The sequence below is a fragment of the Pseudochaenichthys georgianus genome, chromosome 16, assembly GCF_902827115.2.
Source record: "Pseudochaenichthys georgianus chromosome 16, fPseGeo1.2, whole genome shotgun sequence".
In the NCBI taxonomy this organism is placed as follows: domain Eukaryota; kingdom Metazoa; phylum Chordata; class Actinopteri; order Perciformes; family Channichthyidae; genus Pseudochaenichthys; species Pseudochaenichthys georgianus.
This window is the reverse complement of record NC_047518.2, coordinates 36,776,504-36,799,533: the sequence shown is the minus strand read 5'-3', so window position 1 is coordinate 36,799,533 and position 23,030 is coordinate 36,776,504. Positions and strand designations below refer to the sequence as shown.

Genomic DNA, 23,030 nt, shown 5'->3' with positions numbered 1-23,030 from the left:
CAGTCTTTACAAGATACAACACGTTGTGGTTTCAACAAGACAACGTTTGCACCTGCTCGACATGCAACAGCATGATGATGTGTCTTGGAATTTTTAGTCCTTGAAACTAAATTGATTATACTTGTCATTATATGTACATTTTATTGTACCAGGAATTGTAGCCTACGTATGTATTGTATGTATCAACACACAAACACGTGTGTAAAGTTTGACCCATTTCCTTTAAATAGTCTGGATTAGAATATCAGCTTCAGTGTTCTTTATGTGAAAACAAATCAATTTATAATTTAGAAATATGAATTACACATCAACAGTACTACAAAGCATTACTCATAGAATCGGTCCTCCGCCTGTACATGCACCGTGCAAAGATATCCTGTTACTTCCTCATTCAATTTTGTGGTTTTGACTGAGAGGCAACAACCTTTTATGCTTGGGTTGTCTCTCCGTCAGCCTTCACTTCTGATCGCAGCTCACTGAAGCAGCAGTGATGGCAGGCACGACTGTGCTGTCACTTCAACAGTTCATTGCTTCATTGGACAAATCTTGTCTACCAAAAATTTTACAAGTTTGCTCTGGAGTGTATTTCCAAGGTAGGCATTTGATTGTTTTATTCATTGTGAACTGATAATGTGAGAGTAGATGAGGTGAGGACACAGCTGAGTGGGTTAGAGATTATTTGAAGAGATAAAATGGCTACATGGTAAACCGTCTGGATTGTCGTATTATCTGTTTATATCTATACTTTTAAATCTATATTTTATTTATGTTTCCTTCTTTGCCAAACCCCAGGTCAGACCTTGTTGTGGAAAGACAGAGCATTATCTTTTTGTTGGTTATTCGTTCTTAAAATATCTGCTCACTGTTAAATGATGATCTTGGTATTTAGCTTTGCTCTATTTCCCGTTCTCCATTTCAGGGTCTATATATGAACTTTCTGGGAGTGAAGTCTGCTTTTCTACTGGGGATCTAATAAAGGTCATTGACATTGAGCTCCTATCGGTTTCCTGCGAAGACATCAGCAACGATGAGAAGTTTGAGCTTCCTATCAACCACACAGGTCGGTCTGAGCTACAGATAAGATTCTGGTGAGAACAGCTCATTTTGTGTCTCGGCTGAACACCGACACTTGTTTCTCTTTCTCAGGTTTGTTCAAGGTTGTTCCAGAGGAGATGCCGTACACTTCAGTGGAGGAGATGGTGAGCCTGAGGCCCCTGGACCTGGAGTCCTGTCTTCCCTTCGCTTTCACCAACCGCTCAAAGATAACTGTTGGAAACTTCACACTGGGGGCAGGCCGAGCTTTGACAGTGCTCTCCATCGAGCGGCGTGCGGGTGAGGTGGGTCATGTGCGCTGCCATGTTAAAGGACAACAGGAAACCTCTGCAGAAGTGTGTATCCCACTTTCTGCCCAAGGGGAGTTCAAGGAGTGTGAAAGTGAGGAGCGCTTCACTCTGAGAGAGATCATGTCCTCGCCATGCCTGTGCAGTCGAAAGTTTCGCTTCATCAACACAACCAAGTGTGATCGGCCCCTGGTCCTCTGTCCAATATACCAGGTCCACGCCATCATGAGCAGTAAGAATACCCTAATACTTTCTTTAAAAAGTGATCTGCATCTGGGCTATATCATGGTTATTATTTTCACTTGGTTTATCTGTTGATTGAAATTGAATCAAATGAATGTAAATGACATGTGAATGTACTCAAGTACTGCACTCTATTATGATTAATAGTTACAGTTTTAAATTGTTTCTATTTAATGCCTCACATCTGAGAGGTAATTTTTTACTTTCACCACCACATTTAGTAGTTGTATAGCTATATATTTGACAAAATCAATGTTGATCTCATTATAGGGGCCCTAATATGCTCATTTTCAGGATCATATATGTTGTGCCTCTACTGAGACTTGTTTATATGCTCTAATGTTCAAAAAGTGCTTAATTCTTTTCATACCGCCTCTTTTGAACCCTGAAAGGAGAGCCCAGTCTGCTCTGATTGGTTAACTTGCCGGCTCTGTTGTGATTGCTCAGCCTCTTAGAGATGTCTTGAGGAAGCAAAACTCTCTTTGGGGGGAACATTTGGGATTTTAGCCTTTGCAGACTATTAACATGCACGCAACCTATAGCACACTAGAGGAAAGGGAAAGCTCAACAAGCATAATAGGGCCCCTTCTAATATGGTGCATTGTTTTAGATGACATTACCTGGCACTACATAGAGTATTACAAATGTGAGCCACCTTGAACAGGGTCAATACATAAGTGTTCAAAAATACAATACACTCAATAATAATATACACTCATCTTGACAGATTATGATGTGCATAATGAGAGCTTGTGAGTGGGACTTTCCGAACATGATGTTGAAGACCATAATTAGCTTTATTTCCCTAATGGAGGCGTGCTTTTTAAACAGAACTGCTAAATGTACACGCACTACCAATACTTAGAGGAACAGTTTTTTCATTGTTTTCCATCACTGATAAAGCCAAATTGTTTCTCTTTTACAGTGAGGAAGAACGTGTTGAAGTTTCCCTCCAGCTTAGAGGTGGATGTGGTCGATGCCACTGAGCTGTGCGAGGACGTGAACTTTGTGACGCCGCTCAGTCTGACAGAGGTCTTTTCCCAGCCGGAAGAATCCTTCCCTGCTGTAGTGGAGATACTGGAAGTCCCTGAGACACGCTCTCTGTTCAAGTGCAGCTGGCTGTCAGAAATGAAATTGGGCAGTAACCTGATTTTCCACAAGAAAAGCTCCACAGCCATGGTTCTGTTATCCAGCCTGAAGAGCCGAAAGTCTCAGCAGTTCTTCCTGGTGTCTCAGCAATACGGTGGACGATTCCGCAGGCGGCCAAGAGAGTTTAATTCAGTGTACGAGCTGCATGTTGCTTCATCCCAGGCACCAGCTCTGAAAGTGGGTGTCACGAGGAGCTGTGAGGAGGAGGGCCTGCCTGCGCTCAGTGTGGGGGAACAGCTGGAGGTTGTTCGCTGTGAGACCGTGGAGCTGCCTTGTGAAAGCAACAAGGAACAGACGCAGTTTGTCGAGGCTCTGCTGTGTCTGCGTCTCCAGGACCCAGACGATGGGGATGATGATGATGATGATGATGAAGATGAAGACAAGGTGAAGCAGGAGAATGGCAGAGAGGAGATTTTTCTGCCCCTGTACATGCAGGGTCACTTTGTGGAAGTACTCAGTGATAGCAAGAAGTACAAACTCAAGGACTTGGGTAAGGAGTTTAGTTTGCCCCTGAATGTTAAAGTGGTGAGCCGGGACACTGAACTCGAAGCCGATCCACTCGCTGGGTTTGCGTGTCTCAGAATAGAGGCGGCCATGTTGGAGCCCACCATCCAGGCAAGCTTTGCACACAGGCCAGAACACTGTTTTGAAATCCCAATGGAGTGGCTCTCTATGTCTGTCCATTTTACCAAGGACCCCCTTCCATGGCCCAGCAGCCAACCCCCTAAATGCCATTTGGACAGAGTCACTGAGGTGACAGACATGTTCTTTTATGAATTTCGCAAACAGGGGAACTCCGACGCAGCTCCTCCACCCCGACCCCCTAAGCGAAATATGTCATCTTCAAAGTCTCTCAAAACCCCATCAAAACCCTCAAAAAAGTCAATCGAAAAGTCATCCAACAAGAGCGTCCCGAGCACAGAGTTAGCCACTTTGACTTTGGATGGCAAGCGAAGGCCCCCAGCCCCCCCGCCTCCAGTAAGTATGGATTTTAGTTATTTATTTGTGCATTTCAAACTTAAGAGTGGAAACATTATTAAGTAAATGCACAGGAGGAATAAAAAGAAACCTGAGGGCTTGTAAAAGGAACCCACCAACACTGATATTAAATAGAAACAAATAACTTTATAGAAAATCAACAGTGAGATAAAAGCTGATCCGAGACATAGTTACCATGAAACTGTTTCAGGGAATATGGAAGTGAATTGTCAAGAAATTGAAATACAGAAGTACCCATTTAAAGAAAATTAGCTTTTTCATATTCTTTTGTGATTAAAACATTGAATGGATACTAGTTTTATATGTCCATATTTTAAAGTACTAGCAATTATGTGTTAAAGAAACAAAATCATATTTAAGTACAGAAATATTACTCATTAGGCAGATGATAAATGGTCAATGTCCATCCATCCATCCATCCATCTTCTCCCGCTTATCCGTGGTCGGGTCGCGGGGGTAGCAGTTCCAGCAGAGAGCCCCAAACTTTCAATGTCAGTGTATATTATTTTACAGTATACCGTATTTAGTTTACTTTAATTCACAAGGTATGTAAAGATATAATATAGAGTTATTGGACACAGAACGTTTTGTATAGATAACATGTTTTAATTGCCAAACAATACCAATATTAAGATGAACTTTTATTAATCCCTCATGGGGAAATTATTTCTCTGCATTTGACCCATCCTAGTGTTAGGAGCAGTGGGCTGCCATTTTGAACGGCACCCAGGGAGCAATGTGGGGAACGGTGCCTTGCTCAGGGACACCTCAGTAGCACTTGGTCTTTCGGGGACTTGAACTGGTGACCTTCCAGTTCCCAAGCCAAGTCCCTATCGACTTCGCCACCACCGCCCCATATTTCAACACCTTTTTGTATCTTAAATGATTTACCCTTAAATCTTTACATGGGAAACTTTTCATGCAGGAAACAGGATCTATTCGAAGTTCATTGTGGTTCGGCGGTCTCTTTTAACTTGTTTCTTGTCATGTGTCTCAACTAATTCTATGAAACCCACCACAATGTGACTTTTGACTTAGAGAACAATTTTTCTCTCAAAGTGAGCCTCTCAGTAAACTGGTCAGAAACAACTTCTGAGTATTCAAACTCAAACACAATGCTTCCACTTTTCTCCATGGTGAATAAGTGGTGTGTTTAATCAAGCTGAATGTGTCTAATTTCCTCTTTTTGTGCAGGGTATTTTGACTGCTCAGCCTCCACCATTAGTACCCCGAAAGCACTGTGTGACTACAGGCAATGCTCGGCCGAACACCTATGTGCAAAGGGAGGACTCCAAGAAAAAAGGTGGAGAACCGGATGCAGAAGTTCAAAAAGAAATGGTTTCTCATTAAAAAAAAGACCACTATTGTTTGTAACTCAAGCAGGAGGAAATGATTTTGGGTGTTCTTTCAGATGCAAATTAAAACACAGTGGTTCTCTAGTCTAGATGTATTTATAGCACAAGGCCAGTGCATGTGGCATTGACACAACATCCCTAATATCAGATACACTACAGTACCCGCGTGGGTAAAAGGAAGTAGACAATTGTGAAACTTTGAAATAGAGCTCGATGACTGAGAGGATTAGCCTTATCATATCAACTTATTACTTGTTTGTGTTTATTGGATTTGCTGACAGGAGGAACAATATTGCAAATAAACAACATTGAATACAACACTGAATACAACATAAACTGTACTTCTCTTCTCCCACAGTGCATCTGCCTGAAATCGCACCAGATGTGGACAGCGACCATGACTATGAAACTGTGGATGAGACTTTTGCCACGATCCTGAAGGACGCGCAAGAGAATGTCATGTTTTACTGAAATGATGTCCTGCCGCGACAGAAACAAATCAAATATAGGCGGTGGGAACTGAAAAGAAAATGGCATATTGCAGTGTTTTTATGCTCTTCCATCTTGATTTATTTTAGAGAAGAAAGGGTTTAAATAAGGTTAGATATTTCCATTGAAGAGGCCCTATCATGCTTTTTGGGGTTTTCCCTTTCCTATAGTGTGTTAAGATAAGATAAGATAAGATGGTACTTTATTGATCCCAATTTGGGACATTTTTTGTTGAATGGGTTTTTGTGCATTTAACTGAAACGCCTCAATTGGACTCCTTTGTTTACGTCTGTAACATAGTGACATCACTCGTTCTTCTATAAGAGCTCCAATACACTGTACATGATAGGCTAAGGGGTGGGACATCTCTAAGCGGTTGACCAAGCACAACCAGCCCAACATACTGGGCTCTGGTTTCAGACATAGGGTGAAAAGAGGCAGCACGAGAACAATTAAGAGCTTTTTGATCATTAAAGCAGGGACACATGTCACAGTAGACATTAAATACAAGTATGGAACTGAAAATAAGAATGATATGTCCTCTTTAAATATTAAATTAATCAAACATAAGCTCCTACCGGTACTGCTTTGAATAGCCGCGTTCACACTGCGGTACTTTTCCCACAAAGGTTCATGCGAACTTAGTTCATGATCGCGTTCACACCAAAAAGAGCCGGTACTAAAAGTAGTTAATGCGAACCTTTTAATCCCCTCGAAAGTCCCTGCTAGAGAGCAGGGACTTTCGAGCGGCTCTTTTTTGAGAAAAGAGCTATATTTCTGATTGGCTGGGCGGATTGCAAACCACGCCCCGTAAAACTCCCAAAAAGTTTTGTGAAGCCGCCATTTTATTATCCTCGCATTAGCATTATTAGCATTAGCATTAGCCCAGCGCAGAAACGCAGAGAGACTAACTTATGGCAACACAAAATAAAACATGGGAGCGGTGGAGATGAGGAGGTGTCGGCGTTCTGGCGATTTACTCGGAAGGCTTCAGTAGAAGCTGCTGGGACTCCCAGCAGCTTCTACTGAAGCCAGTCCCCAACTCCGGGGACTTCCGGCCGGGGACTTTGGGCGGCAGTATACGCCGTGAAGTGGTTTGCAGCCTGCCAGTAAACCCAAAGCAGAAGAAGAAGAAGTGACATCAGCGGCTTCATTTGCCTAATCCACCCCCAGGGACTTGTTCTGGTGTGAACGCGATCTGTACTTAGTTCATGCAAACTAAAGAGTTCGCATGAACCTTTGTGGGAAAAGTACCGCAGTGTGAACGCGGCTATGTACAGGATTGATAACACCCCACAGGGCTTTTGGTGGCTTGTGTCCTGACTTAATCAGACGTTTAGAGTGCAAACAAAGTGAACAATAGGCAAGAACATGGGAAGTCATTCAGTTTGGGGACAGTTTGATTAGCTAATGTTTATCAACACATACCAACCTTGCTTCTAATGTGGTCAGCGAAACACTTTCAGTCTCCAACCATTTGTTTCTGCGCTCTAACCACTTTATTCTCCTCGTGATTGAAAGTGGCTGTGTCGCAAACCTTTATCATAAACATACTGCCCGTGTCATATTTATTGTACCATTTGTTGTATGAGTATATGTGTGCTTTTTAATCAAGCTTATGAGAATATTGTGTATTTAACTATATAAGAGTTTCAGGGGCTGTAGCTTGTCATTTTGTGTATAATAACGTCTGATTGTGCAATACACAGCCGTTACTCTGCATATACCATCCTGAAGAGACAGCAATGCTTTCCAGTATAACACGACAACCCTTGTAAAACACCTGAATATTGGGTCAAAAAACGCATATTTACGAGTTTCGCAATGGGAACCTTCGACAGTATACGTGCAAACTTAATAGTGTATACGAGTTAACAAAAGCTGGGTGGCTCTTAACAACATTTACCACAAAATAGCAGTGGCTCCCCTGGAAGTCACAGCCAAAAAAATGTAACACTTTTTTTGGTACTTATGAAATGAAAAAGCAATGCAGAAGTTAATTGCATTTCATTTAGGTTTATATCTTTTTCTTCAAATACAAACGCACTGTACATGTATTTGTCTGTATTGTTATTGTGTACTAAAGATGTTTGTCTCAACAACATTGAGGCTTCATAATCCACTTTACTTTGTTTAGATATTTATAGACAGATATTTTGCTCTACATGTCTGCATCCTGCCCACAACGGCACTGAACAACCGGTGGACTTATTCAAGTAAAGACAGACATCTGAAGTGGGAGGATAACAAAATGTATCGTTTTGTGGCGTCACAACTTAATACTCATGTAAATAAAGTGCTACTGTATTTGAACACATTTCTACAAATTGCTTAATTAAGATTTAAAATGTCTTGAATAATCTCTAAACAGACTACATGAAGTAAGAAGAATATCACAAGTGTTAATTATACAATATTTTATTATGGCAAAAGTGAGTTAAACAGACAAAAAAAAACAAAGTACTTGCTTTCAAAATCTTTTAAAATTACAAAATGCTTTACAAAGAAATGGTGGGAAATACAGAGAAACAGCATTTACTACCAACAACAACAACTTCCTCAAAAAGCAACACCTCTGGGACTGGCAAAATACAGAAGCAACCTTAAGGATACAGGATGTGTCAACCAACAGCCTCACCAACATAAACCATGTGTTCTTCAACTAACACCGACCACAGTGCCGCGACTCACACGGATCATTGGAAGTCACTCAGTGACTCAGTGTTAGCATTGGCACGGGCAGAGAGGTTGTGTTTTAGGGGAACGCTTTGAGTTATTATTAAACAGATACTGAAGGACATATCAGATTCAACTCAAACAACTGGATCTAATCATCGCTGTCTGTCGATTTGTAGTGATCTTCGTCGATGGTGGAGAAGATGTGACCTTCGTTGCTTAGGAATTCCACTGCTTGCCTTAGAGAACGAAGAAATACAAATGTTTTAGGGTCTTTTCATATGAATTTCAAGCAACACAAATAACATGGTGCACATTTACAAGGGCAGCTGCAACCATAAGTACATCAAGAGAAAATAGATTGGCTATTTTTATAACATCTTGCCTTTCTAGCAAAATATGCACAACATTTTTGTTGGTTCCAAGCTCCCAGCCGTGAGAATTATACATGATGAATAGGAAGGGATTCAGAAGAGATTAAAAGAGTATAGATTAGAAAGAAGACTTTAAAGCACATGTGTCAAACTCAAGGCCCGGGGGCCAAATCAGGCCCTTGGTGAATTTAATTTCGGCCCGCAGGATCATTTCTAATTACTATTAGATCTGGCCCGCCGGTATATTGCACCTTCACTCAATCCTGAGGATCTCCTCAGCTCAGAGCCTGACCCCAAACATTGATGAACTTGCACCCAAGATGAGATGCCAAGTATCTGGCTCAGTGTGCATCACAGAGCAGCACACTGAGTTTACATGGATGGTTCCTTTTCAAAAATGTTTCTTACGACAACAGGGCATGTTTGGTTTTTTGAAGCTGTTGTTGGCCTGTGGAAAAATGTAATCATAAGAAATGACTGAGGAAAAGCTGCAGATAGAGCCATAAGAAATGAATGCTACTGATTATTCAATGTTTAATGTTGTTTTTATAGGCAATCATTTAAGCTTCGTTAGTTCCAGGTTGAATATGTGCAATAAGTTCATTTCAATAAGTTCTGCAATAAACATTGAACCAGTCCATTTTTTTATTTTGGCCCACTGTGTATTTGAGTTTGACCCCCCTGCTTTAAATAGTATAACATTCGTCATATACAATTAATACAAATAAGGAAGTATAAAATAGAGACATATTTGGGATACCATAAAGGTAAATAACAAAAAGAAAAGAAATGAAAGTCTATCAAATAAAAAGTGACTGGTTGCCTGGCAGTTTATCAGATTATATTTAAGCCATTTTGACTCCTTAACATAAACAAATAACAGCTACCAGGTTCCTGAATGTTCGGCTGATCCAGGGTCTGTTCATGCTGAAAACAAATAGTTAGTAGCATCATTCAAATAGGCAGCTTCCCTTTCTTGTGACAGATTTATTCTTACCTAATAAAGCCACCCAATGCTGCAGGCGAGCGCCCTTACAATGTGGATAAGCTTTGTGAAATCCTGACTATGCATTATATGCTAAAGAACAACAAGCTTTCATATTTGCATTATATATAATTATGAAATCGTTTAGGATTCTTCACCCCGTTTGTCGCTTCTTAAAAAGGAAAGCTATGAAAACAAAGTGCAAACAATGAGATCATTGTCAATGAGTCATCGTCTAAAAGTCCCCCGACCGCATCACTGATCGGACGCTCGGATATTAATATGGGTGGTAGGGCAAGGCAAGTTTATTTATATAGCACTTTTCAACACAAGGCAATTCAAAGTGCTTTACAAAAAATGAAAGACATTAAGTGTTAAAAAAGAAAAGCTAATAAAATAAACATTAAAAGAAAAAATACATGGATAAAAGTTACAGTGTAGTTTAAGATGTGAATAGTTCAATTAAAAGCAGCGACAAAAAGAAACGTCTTCAGCCTGGATTTAAAAGTAGTCAGAGTTGCAGCGGACCTGCAGGTTTCTGGGAGTTTGTTCCAGATATTTGGAACATAATAACTGAACGCTGCTTCTCCATGTTTAGTTCTGACTCTGGGGACAGAAAGCTGACCAGTCCCTGAAGACCTGAGAGATCTGGATGGTTCATAATTTAGCAGGAGGTCAGTAATGTATTTTGGGCCTAAACCATTCAGTGCTTTATAAACCAGCAGCAGTATTTTGAAATCTATTCTTTGACACACAGGAAGCCAGTGTAAAGACTTCAGAACAGGAGTGATGTGATCCACTTTCTTAGTGTCAGTGAGGACTCGAGCAGCAGCGTTCTGAATCAGCTGCAGCTTTCTAATAGATTTTTTAGTAGACTTCACTTTTTGTTTTGTTCACAAGATATAAAAAAAGGGAACTTGACTTACTTGATGATAAGGAGACTCGTTCCTCCCAGTCTCTGCTTCAGGTCCTGGATGCTGATGCCCTGCGGCTCGGGGCAGCCTCTTATCAAACTCAGCACCTTGTGAGACGAGCAATGACACATTCAAACCCGCACGCAGCGTCACAGAGGAAATACAGAAGCATCCTTCAGCTCCACAAACCAAATTTTTTCCCCTCAGTAAACCATGTTCATGCATTTCAGATATAATAAGGAGGGGCAAGACGTAACAAATTACACATCTTCTTAATGTCCTTCTCCACATTAATTTGCACGCTTGTCTGATAATAACTGCAGCTTTTCTGTCCAGAGATCGTTGTTGAATGTGTTCGATTCAGAGGTTGAAACTGTATGGTTCTTTTGTGTGCCGTTCTTCTTGATTATTCACATCTATTTTAACTTTCATTGTCAGGTCAGCACACACCACCCGAGTATGGTGGCTGTGGCGCAGTGGAATAGTTCGTGGGTGTTGGGATCAGGGGAGAACAGGTTCAAACCCCACTGCAGTCAGCATGTCGTTGTGTCCCTGAGACACTTCACCCCAAATTGCTCCTGTGGGGATTGCCCACAGTACTGAGTATGTAAGTCGCTTTGGATAAAAGCGTCTAACAAGTGACATGTAATGTAATGAGTAATACCATTGTATTCTCTCATTTGTTTTCCACCAGGCTGTCAGGAGGCTGAACTCGCTCCCTCCCTCCCCCCCCCCCTGCCACTAACTCGGCCACACACTCAATTCCAGCACCAGACACTGTATACGCTGCTATGGACTATCTGACTGTTATTTTGTATATATTGATTGCTGTGCTTTTATTTAGGTCTTAATGTGTGCACATGTAAAAATGGTGTCTTTGATTCTGTGTATATACTACAGGTATAAACACACACACATATTTTTATATACATTTGTTTTTATATTCGGGATTGTGGGAAACGGTATTTCGATCTCTCCGTCTGTCTGTACACGCAAACTGGAAGATTGACAATAGAGTTAAGGCTCACCTGATTCTGGTTTGCGCTCAACCCGTTGTTAACCATGTCGGTGGCGCCAGCATAGCCTTCTCCCTTGCTTCCTGTGTCCTGTCGTGAGGTGGGCACGACCTTAGCGCCCCCTCCAGCACTGAACTGAAAGAGAAAAAAAAAAAAATTATGTCAGCATATTGCCTGGAACAGCACAACAAAAAAACATCCCTAAAAACAATAATAATAATAATTATAATTATAATAATATCCTTTATTATAGCGCTTTTTCAATGACTCAAAGCACTTTACATATACACACATTACACATATATTATATATCATACATGCAATGGTCAGAAACTGTGGACAATACCCACAGGAGCAAGTTCAGGTGAAGTGTCTTGCCCAAGGACCCACCGGCTTTACAGACGCAGCAGCGGCGGGTTTCACCCCTTGATCTGATGATCATTGCACAGCGCACTGCGCCACACCGTCCATCTTCACGCCTCGAGGCGCTTTTACAAGTTTACAATACATTGGGATTATACATGTACTGTGGACAATACCCAGGAGCAAATCCGGGTGAAGTGTCTTGCCCAAGGACACAACGGCCTGACGCAGTGGCGGCAGGAGCGGGTTTCGAACTGGAGTTCCCCAGCACCCCCCTTGATCTGAAGATTGGATGCACAGACCACTGCGCCACCCGTCTCGTCCCCAATAGGAAGACAGATACTTAGAAACATGATATGAACAAACGTGACTTCCTCATGTACCTTCAGGGAAACACACAGTTTACTCTTCTGTGCTAGAAGAAGTATGCAACCCACGCAATTTACAGAATGGCAATCATTTTCAGAGTCAAACTGATGTGGTTCTGTATCGATTAAAATAAAGAATACTTTAACATATTTCTAAGCACCAAGAGTTAAACTGTCTTCCTAAAAAAGGGGTTTTCAGCAAGCACCAACCTCCAGGGCGCCGGACGATTTTTGAAATGGCTTCAGGAGGGAGTTCATCTCCATAGACCCCGATGTTACAATTCCTAATTTTACTTAAAAATTAAACAGTTTGGGTTATTATATTCATGATAACTGCATCCGGGGTGAATTTATATTTAGCTCATCAGTTAAAACTAAGGCTGTCAAGTTAACGCCATTTTATTTTTACGCCACTAATTATTTTAACGTGCGATTAACGCATGTGTATTTGTCCTCCGCCCGCCCCGTAGTTTCAGAGCCCAAAGGCTTGTTGTTGTTAGTTGGATGCTGGCAGATTCTAGCAAGAGATATGGATACAAAAAAAGGTGTTTAAAACAGCAAGCCAAGCACCCAGCTGATGCTGACAGCCCCGCTCCTGCCGCTCGCTTGCGGCAGACGACCATTGAAGGCTCGCCGGGGAGACGCCTGGACACGGCGTCTACGAGCAGCAAGCTTTCAACAGCGATAGCTAAATGGGTGGCGGTGGCTACAGCTTGCAGGACAATTAACATTGGGGAGGGCGAGGGACTGTGAGATCATTCGGATCGCATCCAACGTGTCGACTGCACATCACAGCGCATTATTTTGACCCTAGGTGGGAACTTCAGTCTCATGCTTTGACTGTTATGAAGACAACTGTAAACAGGCTTGTCTGATTGAGCAACTGGCTCAGTGCAGAGAAGTACACGGGGTGGAGAGAGAGTGAAGAGAAAGAGAGAGGTTCCAGGTTGTTGTGTTGAGAATATTTCTCATAGTTCCAATTATAATAAACAAACATTTGCATAAAGCATATTTGTCCACTCATATGTTAATGAGTATTAAAAACTTGAAAAATATTCCTCTAAGGTACATTTAGAACAGATAAAAAATGTGCAATTAAATTGGGATTAATCGCGATTAACTATGGACATCATGCGATTAAATATTTGAATCGACTGACGGCCCGAGTTAAAACGTATCTTAAGGCTAAAAGGGACACATTACTAGAGGCGTGGTTGCCTCTTCAGAAACCGTATCAGATGCTACATCTATGCTTGATACAGTCTATGCTTTGCTTCGCCCATGAATAAAGACTGCAGAGGTTTATGCTTCAGATTGCTCACCTGGCTCTGAGGGTTGCCGAGCATCATGTGCGCTTGAACGACCTCCAGCATATGAGAGGTGATCTCATTCATGTCCTCCAGGGGCTTGACGCCAAAGGCCACGACAGATCTGTGATTCTGAGAGAATAACATGAATAAAACTCACTGCTCATGAAACAAGCTTATCTAAAAGCAAATGATCATAAAGTTAAAGTGCCTTTTAGTTTCTTGTTGCTGTGGAGAGGATGTGAGGATGGTCAACTCACCTGGAAGGAGCGCAGGTTCCCAGAGACTTTGACATACGTGCCTGGAGGCAGAACAGCGCTGTCCACACTGGGGTCCTGTACAAACCAAACACATGCACACATCTTACTAAGGGACTTCCTTTGTGCAGCTCACCAAATGAAGATATGCTGAACCATCTGAATAAGTGAGAATACAACCATGTCTTATTTTTTTAAAGGAGTATGTTGAGTTACTGCAGAGTTGTTGCAAAAGAAGAGGGATTACACCACAGCATCAATTATATCGCAATATAATTTAGTCTGAGTCTTGATTTCACATTCTTAATTGATGTAGTTTTAAAGAGTTTGTTATTGCTTACTTCGCTGTTGTAATTGGATTGTTTTCAATGTATAATGTACTGCACACATTACATTTATGCAAAGTCATGCACATTGGTGTTTGCGTGTCTTCACCAAAACTAGTTGAGGTTATTTATAAGGGATGAGAAGTGGAACTGAAAGCTGAACATCATTTCTGTACTGCATTGAGTTTGAAAAATGAGAATAGCCCATTTCTTAAAAAATGGTCAAAGAACCACAGAAGAACAGAAACCCCCAACTTTGACTTCTTGGTATTGGGTTTTAATAATCTCGTGTTTAATACATTTTATTCGTCTTTCATGAAACCAAAGGACACCGTACAATTTGTTAAATATTCTAAGAGGTAAAAGCAAGTGTATACGCTCTCGTAAGTGATTGAAGGTTGTGTGCAAAGATAAAAGCAGCGTCACTGACCTCTGTGTCGACCCACTGCTTCACATCCATGGGAGCGCCTGTCATGTCGTCCACCTTGTACTGGATGTTGGTCATGGATTTGTCCGTGCTCCTGATGATACCCACAATGGTAACCTAGGACACAGAACAGGAAATGTTATCCAAAAGTGAGATCGACAAGTTTAATTGTTACATTATGATTATAGAGGTGAAGACAGAGGCGAAGTCCCGCCCATCTGCTTCCGACCCATGGGACCTTATTTCGGAAAAATGATGTATTGAAGTCAATGGGGAGAGAAAGATTATCTCTCGATCCCGTTTGAATTGTGCCACGAATTACACATATGATGTTTGTCAATCTTAAATAATCATTTCCATGTCAAAAAAGTCACAGTTTGTCGTAAAACTGTTGAAATAAAAGACTATGAAAAATACGCAACTAGAAAGACTACAAATCCCAGAATCCCGGTCCCGCATGCTGGCTCTTACGGAACCGACTAACTCCCCTTGTGTGTATGTACAGCTCTCAACGGGCCCAGACTTGAAGTGATTTTCACCTCTTTTAATACTTTCCGCCTCATTCTGAAAGAAAGGAGTGAAATGTGCCAACGTGACGGCCGTCTTGGTGTTGGTGCGAGACCAGAGATGTAGTTCATTGAGTGGATTCACACAAAAAAGTGTTACTTCACAGTTTTACGACACATTTTTATTTTTTTGACTTGCAAAATTATCTTTTAAATTGACAAACATCATATGTGTAATTCGTGGCACTATTCAAACGGGATCAAAAGATAATCTTTCTCTCGCCATTGACTTCAATGCATAATCTTTCCGAAATAAGGTCCCATGGAGCTCCCCCGGAAGGGGAGGGACTTCGCCTCTCTATTGGTTGTAGAGTTACCATCTCTTAAAGAAGTTAAAAATGTTTTACTATTTTACCGAACGGTTTATTCTCCTGGAACTGTAGTCATTTTCGGTGAAGTGAAAAGTACCGACCATTTGAACCACTATAATCTCACAACTACAGAAGCTACTAATGATTGTTTCCAGTAATGATTGATCCATTGATTGTTTATCTTTATTAAAATGTCAGAAAAAAGAAAAAAAAGAAAAGCCAATTCGCTTTTTTCCGCAGAACCCATCATTTTGAATAGCTTATTTATCCAACAGTCCAACCCAGAGATGTTCAATTGAATATGATATGGTTTAAGAGAACTAAACCCTCACACATTAGAAGCTACACGCTGTAAACATGTAATTTTTTTCTTGAGGATTTACTGAGACAATCAAATCAAAATGGTTACAGCTTACCTGGGTCACTTCCACATCGCCCACTTTGAAGGACTCTTCAGCCTGAGAGGCCGACATCAGCTGAGACACGTTGCAGGGGATTATCTGTGTGGCACGAGTTCTCTGCAAAAGACACACAATCACAGAAGTAAGCCAATAGTGTAAATACAGTATTATAAATCCAATGATGCAAGAAGTACGAAATACAAGTCATTGTCAAAACACTAATCAAACAGAAGGCCCACTTCAGGACGGCAACATTTACTGTATGTTATTGGATTATACTTTTTATTTTATTTAACGTTGCAGCTTGTTAAGGCAGGGCTCATTTGAATGACTTAATTTAGTGTTGGGTAGGTTAACTTACAGTGTAAAGCTGTATTGTTTTTAACGGCTGGTATTACGAATATAAATCCAAAAGCAACAAAAGCTTTACAATTAATGTAGTGAGAGTAGTGGAGTAACAATCACAATATCTGAGTCTAAATGATAGTGAAGTAGAGGTATACTAAGAATAAAATGGAAATGAGGTCAAGTTAATGTGTAAAAAAACTAGTACTTGAGGTATATTACCAACCATTTGATTAATTTAACCAACTTAAAATATGAATGTACAACTTAAGGGGCAATGTATCATTGATTGGTTGATGTTCAGCACCATATTTATTGCTTTATATCAGTTTAAACATTATTTGGTGTGTAGATGTGGTAGTGATCATTTTAAAAAGGAAAAATAGACATTTCTGACGTTTTCTTTGTGTTGGTGGTAAGAAATAGTACATTTAAGTTGCCGTTTAGAGAGCAATGTTGTGCTTTAGTACAAACCCCTTTCTTCTCTCCTTGGGAAGCAGCAGGTGATGCAAAGCCTCCTGGAGACTGAGTGTAACCTCCAACTGTACTTGAGTCATTGTTGGACCCTCCTGGAAAACAAAACAAGGCAGAGATAAGCTTAGATAAGGAGGTTATGGTTGTTTATTCCCATGTAAAACAGTCGTTTTCACCATCAGAGACACATCAACAAAGAAGCATGTTAGTAGTCAAGCTAACGTTAGCTGCAACCAGACAACGTCAACAAACCGAGCTGAACACTTTACTCAAAGTAACAGTGAGGACATAAAGATTACCTTGATTCCACATGCTGGCAACAATTAATTAACTAAATTAAGTCAAATGTCAAAAATGTCAAACACTGTGGAACAGAGACAACAGCTGCACGTCGTTCTGGAGACTTCCTTGAGCAGTCCCGCGCGCTAAACTCAATATACTGCACATGCGCGTAGCAGAAGTCCCGCGAAACCTACACAAATCGGCCACAGGGATATTTCCCCCCCCGGTTTTAGGCTCTCAGGCAGTTTGGATACGTACAATTGTTGATTTTACGGAAGACCTTAACCTTGACAACGGCCCTTAACATACACAGCGCGTGTCTTTAGAAATATATTTTGATATAGCTTGTTGGGGAGCGATGTAATCAATTTCCGAAGGGAATGCCTAAAAGGCAAAGTTCGGGGCACCAATTGTCTTCGTAAGGTGCCAAGGCAGTGCTGCATTCAGGTCCTGTTGGAAACATTGCGTTTGATACTATGTAAAAGAGGCAACGCTTAGTATTTTCTTGGCCTGCTTATATCCTCTTTTAATATTTTGGTTTTGCGTATGCAGGCCAATATATTACATTTGAATCTCAACAATAAGGTCAATAGCAATATTACGACCCGATCTCCGGGAAGTACGTGCATCCCCCGAAGGCAGCACGCCTACCTCAAAACTGCTCTAGATGCTTCTTGTATAGGCTATTCAATAAACACTACTACACTATTGACAATGGAAAATGGAAACTCTACTCGCTAACTAAAGCAACAAAAGTGCACCCATATATGCTGTGATAGCCCAATAGGTCACCTGAAAACTCAATAATGTATATGCTATAGCATAGAGTACAATTCAATTAGCCTACTTTATCTTTAGCCCACATGTTTGTATTAAGGGATGTATGTGTCAGGTGCCTTTAAATATATCGTCATTACCCAATTCATCCTTAAATTAAATCTTTGGAGCCGATACATTGTTTTTGTATATAGTCTGACAACTTCATTGTGGCCTACTACAGTTGTTCTCCTGCTGCAAATAAAGGCCTTACACCTCACACTTCTCCTTTTAAATCATAAAACAAATCCCATTGACGTTTTAAAAAAAAACTGAAATAGAGGAAACGAGGTGTAACGTGTAGAGAAAGTAGGCTAGTTAATGGACCACCTTCCGGCAGAAGACGCGTCATGATTAACTCCGTCTTATCTTTATATACTTACCTCTCAAACCTGGACTTGACTTCTGTCGGACTTTTGCATTCCTCACTTATTTCAACATGTCCACAATAAGGCTGCTCTTATCGTGTCTGCTTTTTAAGGAGGTCATCTCATTGTCGGGTAAGAAACCTGGTTAAATTGTTGTAGAACAATATTTTCTGGTAGACTTACGCAGTGGCGTTTCTATATGTACAAAAGTGGTGGGGCACAACAAACTCAGATGTCTATATATAAGCTTCTGCAGAGAGGTTCATGGCTGGTGAGGCACTGGCACTGACTCTTCAGGTTTACAAATATATTAAATCAAAATATAATATTATTTTCAAAAGCTTTTTTTGTCTGATGCTTCAATTACTTTTAAACAGACAGTTCAACAGAAGGATACCCAAAAAAATGTAATTTTATCATTTAAATATTGAATTGTTCTCTTAGTAAGATCCCATTTTCAATAACATTGCAGTCTTACCTTGACTTGAAGATGAAGTCAATTTGCCTATCCTTCTGGACAAAAATCTCTATTACTTTTTTGTAAAAGTCCTCCTTATCTTCTTGTAGTTTCAAAAGTCTATCATAATCTAATCTAATCAATAGATTTTTAATTCGAAAATGATAAAAGTAGGGTAGACATGTGGATATTATCCGGCTGAACAAAACGTACATTTATCTAACAGCTACGTTTCCCACAGATCTTATTTTGAGCTATTTTCTAAAATCCTATGGAGAAATCTCGTTGCTTTTTTGTGGAGGGAAGCCATGGGCAGCTTAATTCCTGGTTTTAGGACGCCTCACTGCAGCTCTCTCTCCTCCTCTTCACACACCACACTTTTCGCGGCACACGTACTTACAGCCAATCAGCTCTGAATTATGTGAGATGACGTATGGTGGGGATGGCAGCACTTTGCCCCTATGGTCATTATTTTTTGCCACACACATTACATAGGAATACTCTGAGCATGCGCAGTGTAGTTTTTGCAGTCACCGTTCACTTAGACAGTCAGAGGGAGGGGCAGGATCAGGTTTTGTCCCACATGGCTCTAAACAGCTCAATAGGCACACACTGTAGACACTAATTAGAAGAACACATACTAAAACGGCAATGTACAGACGAATCAGATGATTAAACATGATCTTAAAATATATTTTATATATTTTTTAATTTATTTTTTGCATTTTGTTGTAATCATTATTTTAATACTTTCTGCTGACACTAGGTGGGGCTGTGCCCCACCTGCCCCTAATGACCAGTCGCCACTGGACTTACGTAATCGTGGGGAAACAACTTAATGTGCGCAATTACGCATCGTTTGTATCCAGGAAACTTCTGGCACATCACGGATCTGCACTGGGACCCGACCTACGAACTGAGCGATGATCCTCAACTGGTTTGCCAATCAAGTGGCAAACGACCCGCAGCCAATGCTGGACAGTTTGGAGACTATGCTTGTGACTCGCCATGGCTCCTTATAAACTCCTCTGTGTATGCCATGAAGGATATTCTACCAGATCCGGACTTCATCGTTTGGACAGGGTATGTATATGCTTGAGGTTGATAGTAAAACATTTTAATTGCTTGGTGCTGTTTTGTTGGGTCTCCAAGTTCAGTTGGAGAAATGCTATGTGGTTCACCGTGTTTATGTTTTATTCTTCATGATATTATATAGCATTCACTAGTGACACAACCTGGATGAATTATACACTAAACTAATATTATTATAGACCTGTCTTAACTTTAACCAAAACCTCTTTTACTTGTCTCCTTTAAGCATCTTATCCTTAAAAAGTATCTTCTATCTTTTGTTTTGCTGCACAGAGATGACACACCCCACGCAGATCTTGGAGAGGAAGTGGTGCTTCCCATTATCAGCAACCTTACCCACATCATAAGTCAAGTGTTTCCAAGTAAGTGGAACCTCAGGGACTCGTTTATTCTGGGAGAAAAACCCAACATTAACTTGTATCATTTATGAACTGATATTATTGATGAATACTTTACACCCCTTCCTTCCTTAGACACTAAAGTGTACTCTGCCCTGGGCAACCATGACTTCCACCCTAAAAGCCAGCTTCCTGCAGGCCCAGATGACATCTATGACCAAACAGCAGAAATGTGGCAGGACTGGTTGGATCCAGCGTCCAAGGAAACTTTTAAAAAAGGTGGACAGAGCCTCTTGTAAATAATACATTGATATTTGTTGTTTGGATATATAAACGGTTGCCTTCCTGAGAAAATCACATGGCATTTTGCATTTAAAAGCACACGTCCAATTGTGTCATGCATGTTCTGCAAATCTTTTCTTCACATAGGTGGATATTACACCGAGAAGCTGCTCAATCGAACGGGTTTCAGGATGCTGGTACTAAACACAAACCTCTACTATGACCAGAACAAGAAGACCAAGAACATGGTGGACCCAGCGGGACAGTTTACCTGGGCGGATCAGGTTCTTACAGAGGCCGCCAACAACAAAGAAAAGGCAAAGCATCTTTACTACCTTTGAATTGCAACAGGGGTTACATTTGATCTAAAGTCAAGTTTGAATTACAGATTAAAGGTGGGGTAGGTAATTTTGGAGAAACCAGCTCGAGTGCGCTAGAATTTGAAAATACACAGCCGGAAAAAATCTGCCACTTCCTTACAGAGCCCCTCCTCCAACACACACGAACGCGCACATGACCAATGAGGACCAAGTTTGTGCTCAGATGGAAGGCTGACAGGCAGGTAGGCCATCCAGTTACTTTAGCCGGGCCGGCTAAAATGATTGGTCGTGCTTTTTACAGAACTATGGCTTCCGCAGATAAATTCTTTTAATGGATTTTTTGTCAAAGCACTTAAGATATTCATTGCTATCGGGATGTTAAGAGCATTCCATGGAATATAACAAAAAGTGTATCTCGAGCCGGCTTCTCAAACTTACCTACCCCACCTTTAAAGCGCAAAAAACATTCAATAAGTAATAAAAACCTCATTCCTCTTTTTAACATGGTTACCAAGGTAATTAGGAAGTATATTTTGTATTTACATCCCCTGTATGAATAATGATCTCACAGGAAATGGATCTACTTTTACAACAAGATACTCAAGCATTGCAAAAACGATGTATTGATCTTTAACTACTTTACATGAAATTAGACTATTTTTGCCAACTCTACATCGGTTTCTCTCCCAGGTGTACATCATTGGCCACGTCCCCCCAGGTTTCTTTGAGAAGAAGAGAAATAAGCCGTGGTTTGTGCCGGGATTCAACAAGCTGTACCTGGATTTAATTCAGAGGCATCATTCAGTCATAATGGGACAGTTTTTTGGCCATCATCACACCGATAGCTTCCGAATGTTCTACAACTCAACGGGTAAGGATGGACTGTGTTATATTGCTCAGTCGTGGAAGAAGTATTAACATATTTTGTTAAGTTGAGGTTGTCAGAAAAAAAAATCCTGCATGTTACTTTCACAAAGGTACAAAAGAATAAGCATAAAATTGTAATTAAATTACTTTAAGTTTAACTTAAACAAAGAAAATGCCTTTTACAAAGGAGTGACCTCCTTTGTAAAAGGCATTTTCTTTGTGATATACTGCTGGGCTGGGGAACTTAACCTATAATAATACAACATACTTTATCAGTTGATAGATGCTTTCTTCTTTTATTCATTTGAACTTGAAAATAACTAGTAAGTGAGGTAAAATGAAGCTACAATATTAGCCTCCAAAATGGAGTGAGATAACATTCCACCCCTGATACTAATACTGCTTTTCTTCTTTGGTTTGTATTTAGGTTACTTAGTTTTGACTCTTTAATGCATTCAATGTGATTCACAGCGATACTCACATGCCCTTTTGTGCTTATTATTGTGATAATCTGAGGTGATGGCCTTTCTGTTTCCACAGGCTCTCCCATCAGTACGATGTTCCTCAGCCCAGGTGTCACACCGTGGAAAACATCCCTCCCTGGAGTCCTGGACGGAGCCAACAACCCTGGGATTCGTGTCTTTGAATATGACACCCAAACACTCCTTGTCAAAGTAAGTCACAGCCAGTCTGCAAAACGTCCCTTTACATGTAGTAGCTGCAATATAAACCTTCTGCAGAAAAAAACACATCTCTCTTATGACTCCGGTTTCCATTTCTTAAACAGAATGTGGTGACCTATTATCTGAACCTGACTCGCGCGAATGCAGGTGATGGGCGCTGGGAGGAGGAGTATCGTCTCACAGAGAGCTTCAGACTGCCAGACGCCTCCCCGGCCTCCATGCATCAGGCTCTGGAGCGCATTGCCTCTGACCGCAGCTACCTTCAGAAGTACTATGAGTTCAACTCTGTCAACTACGACTTGACAGAGTGCAATAGCGACTGCCGCGTTGACCACGTGTGTGCAGCCAGGGAGGTAGACTTTGACAGGTATGAACGCTGCCTGGTAACAGAAGGGACAGCTGCCATTTACAGTGGGTTGCTTCCTGTCCTCTCTGCGGCTGTAAGTGTGCTGCTCGCCAATTGGTAATGATATTTGACCTATCGCTGATGTTTAAAATGTATTATTGAAGCTTCAAGGAGTTATTGAATAGACACACTAATTTTTAAGTTCAAGTACATATTTAACATCACAGGAAATGTTTTTCTTGTTTTAAATCATGACATCTATATTTCAGGTGAGTCACGCCTTAAATATACTTAACCAGGGAAAAGCAACCTTTGGCTTCAGCAATCTTTGGTTGACCTTGGTTTATTAGTTGTGGTTGCTTCCCTGTCAAACTATACTATATTTAATAAAACCAGAAAAAGGCCTAAACTGTTTCTTATTGGTTGAATGTTTTTTCGCAGCAAGAATCAATGCACAGTTAATATCAGTATTATCGCAAGAGTAAATATTTTAA

At 40.8% G+C, this 23,030-nt stretch overlaps 3 protein-coding genes across 3 annotated transcripts; 2 read left to right on the top strand and 1 right to left on the bottom strand.

Moving 5' to 3' along the window:
- Positions 1-464: 464 nt before the first annotated feature.
- themis2 (thymocyte selection associated family member 2) lies at positions 465-7,888 on the top strand. The gene is made up of 6 exons (XM_034101581.2): positions 465-593; positions 920-1,060; positions 1,147-1,572; positions 2,509-3,710; positions 4,926-5,034; positions 5,445-7,888. Exons 1-6 carry the CDS (start codon positions 491-493, stop codon positions 5,555-5,557), a joined length of 2,094 nt encoding a protein of 697 aa, XP_033957472.2. The 5' UTR covers positions 465-490; the 3' UTR covers positions 5,558-7,888.
- Positions 7,889-7,977: 89 nt separating this feature from the next.
- Positions 7,978-17,115, bottom strand: rpa2 (replication protein A2). The gene is made up of 9 exons (XM_034101583.1): positions 16,985-17,115; positions 16,686-16,780; positions 15,882-15,983; positions 14,592-14,705; positions 13,839-13,913; positions 13,594-13,710; positions 11,553-11,675; positions 10,537-10,631; positions 7,978-8,490 (listed from the first exon to the last, which is right to left on the bottom strand). The coding sequence occupies exons 1-9, from the start codon at positions 16,995-16,997 to the stop codon at positions 8,403-8,405; spliced, it is 822 nt and encodes a 273-aa protein (XP_033957474.1). The 5' UTR covers positions 16,998-17,115; the 3' UTR covers positions 7,978-8,402.
- Positions 17,116-18,120: 1,005 nt separating this feature from the next.
- On the top strand, positions 18,121-22,950 carry smpdl3b (sphingomyelin phosphodiesterase acid like 3B). Its single transcript, XM_034102974.2, has 8 exons — positions 18,121-18,283; positions 19,478-19,691; positions 19,974-20,062; positions 20,174-20,317; positions 20,468-20,637; positions 21,331-21,511; positions 22,048-22,181; positions 22,295-22,950. The coding sequence occupies exons 1-8, from the start codon at positions 18,223-18,225 to the stop codon at positions 22,655-22,657; spliced, it is 1,356 nt and encodes a 451-aa protein (XP_033958865.1). The 5' UTR covers positions 18,121-18,222; the 3' UTR covers positions 22,658-22,950.
- Positions 22,951-23,030: the final 80 nt, after the last annotated feature.

Excerpts from the sequence above, each read along its gene's own strand:
- themis2 (XM_034101581.2), top strand. The coding sequence starts at position 491 with ATGGCAGGCACGACTGTGCTGTCACTTCAACAGTTCATTGCTTCATTG. Across the intron at positions 594-919 it reads CTCTGGAGTGTATTTCCAAG|GGTCTATATATGAACTTTCT; the intron begins GTAGGCATTTGA and ends TCTCCATTTCAG. Across the intron at positions 5,035-5,444 it reads GGAGGACTCCAAGAAAAAAG|TGCATCTGCCTGAAATCGCA; the intron begins GTGGAGAACCGG and ends CTTCTCCCACAG.
- rpa2 (XM_034101583.1), bottom strand. Across the intron at positions 15,984-16,685 it reads CCCAAGGAGAGAAGAAAGGG|AGAACTCGTGCCACACAGAT; the intron begins GTTTGTACTAAA and ends TGTCTTTTGCAG. Across the intron at positions 13,711-13,838 it reads GGAACCTGCGCTCCTTCCAG|AATCACAGATCTGTCGTGGC; the intron begins GTGAGTTGACCA and ends TTATTCTCTCAG.
- smpdl3b (XM_034102974.2), top strand. The coding sequence starts at position 18,223 with ATGTCCACAATAAGGCTGCTCTTATCGTGTCTGCTTTTTAAGGAGGTC. Across the intron at positions 18,284-19,477 it reads GGAGGTCATCTCATTGTCGG|GAAACTTCTGGCACATCACG; the intron begins GTAAGAAACCTG and ends GTTTGTATCCAG. Across the intron at positions 21,512-22,047 it reads AATGTTCTACAACTCAACGG|GCTCTCCCATCAGTACGATG; the intron begins GTAAGGATGGAC and ends CTGTTTCCACAG.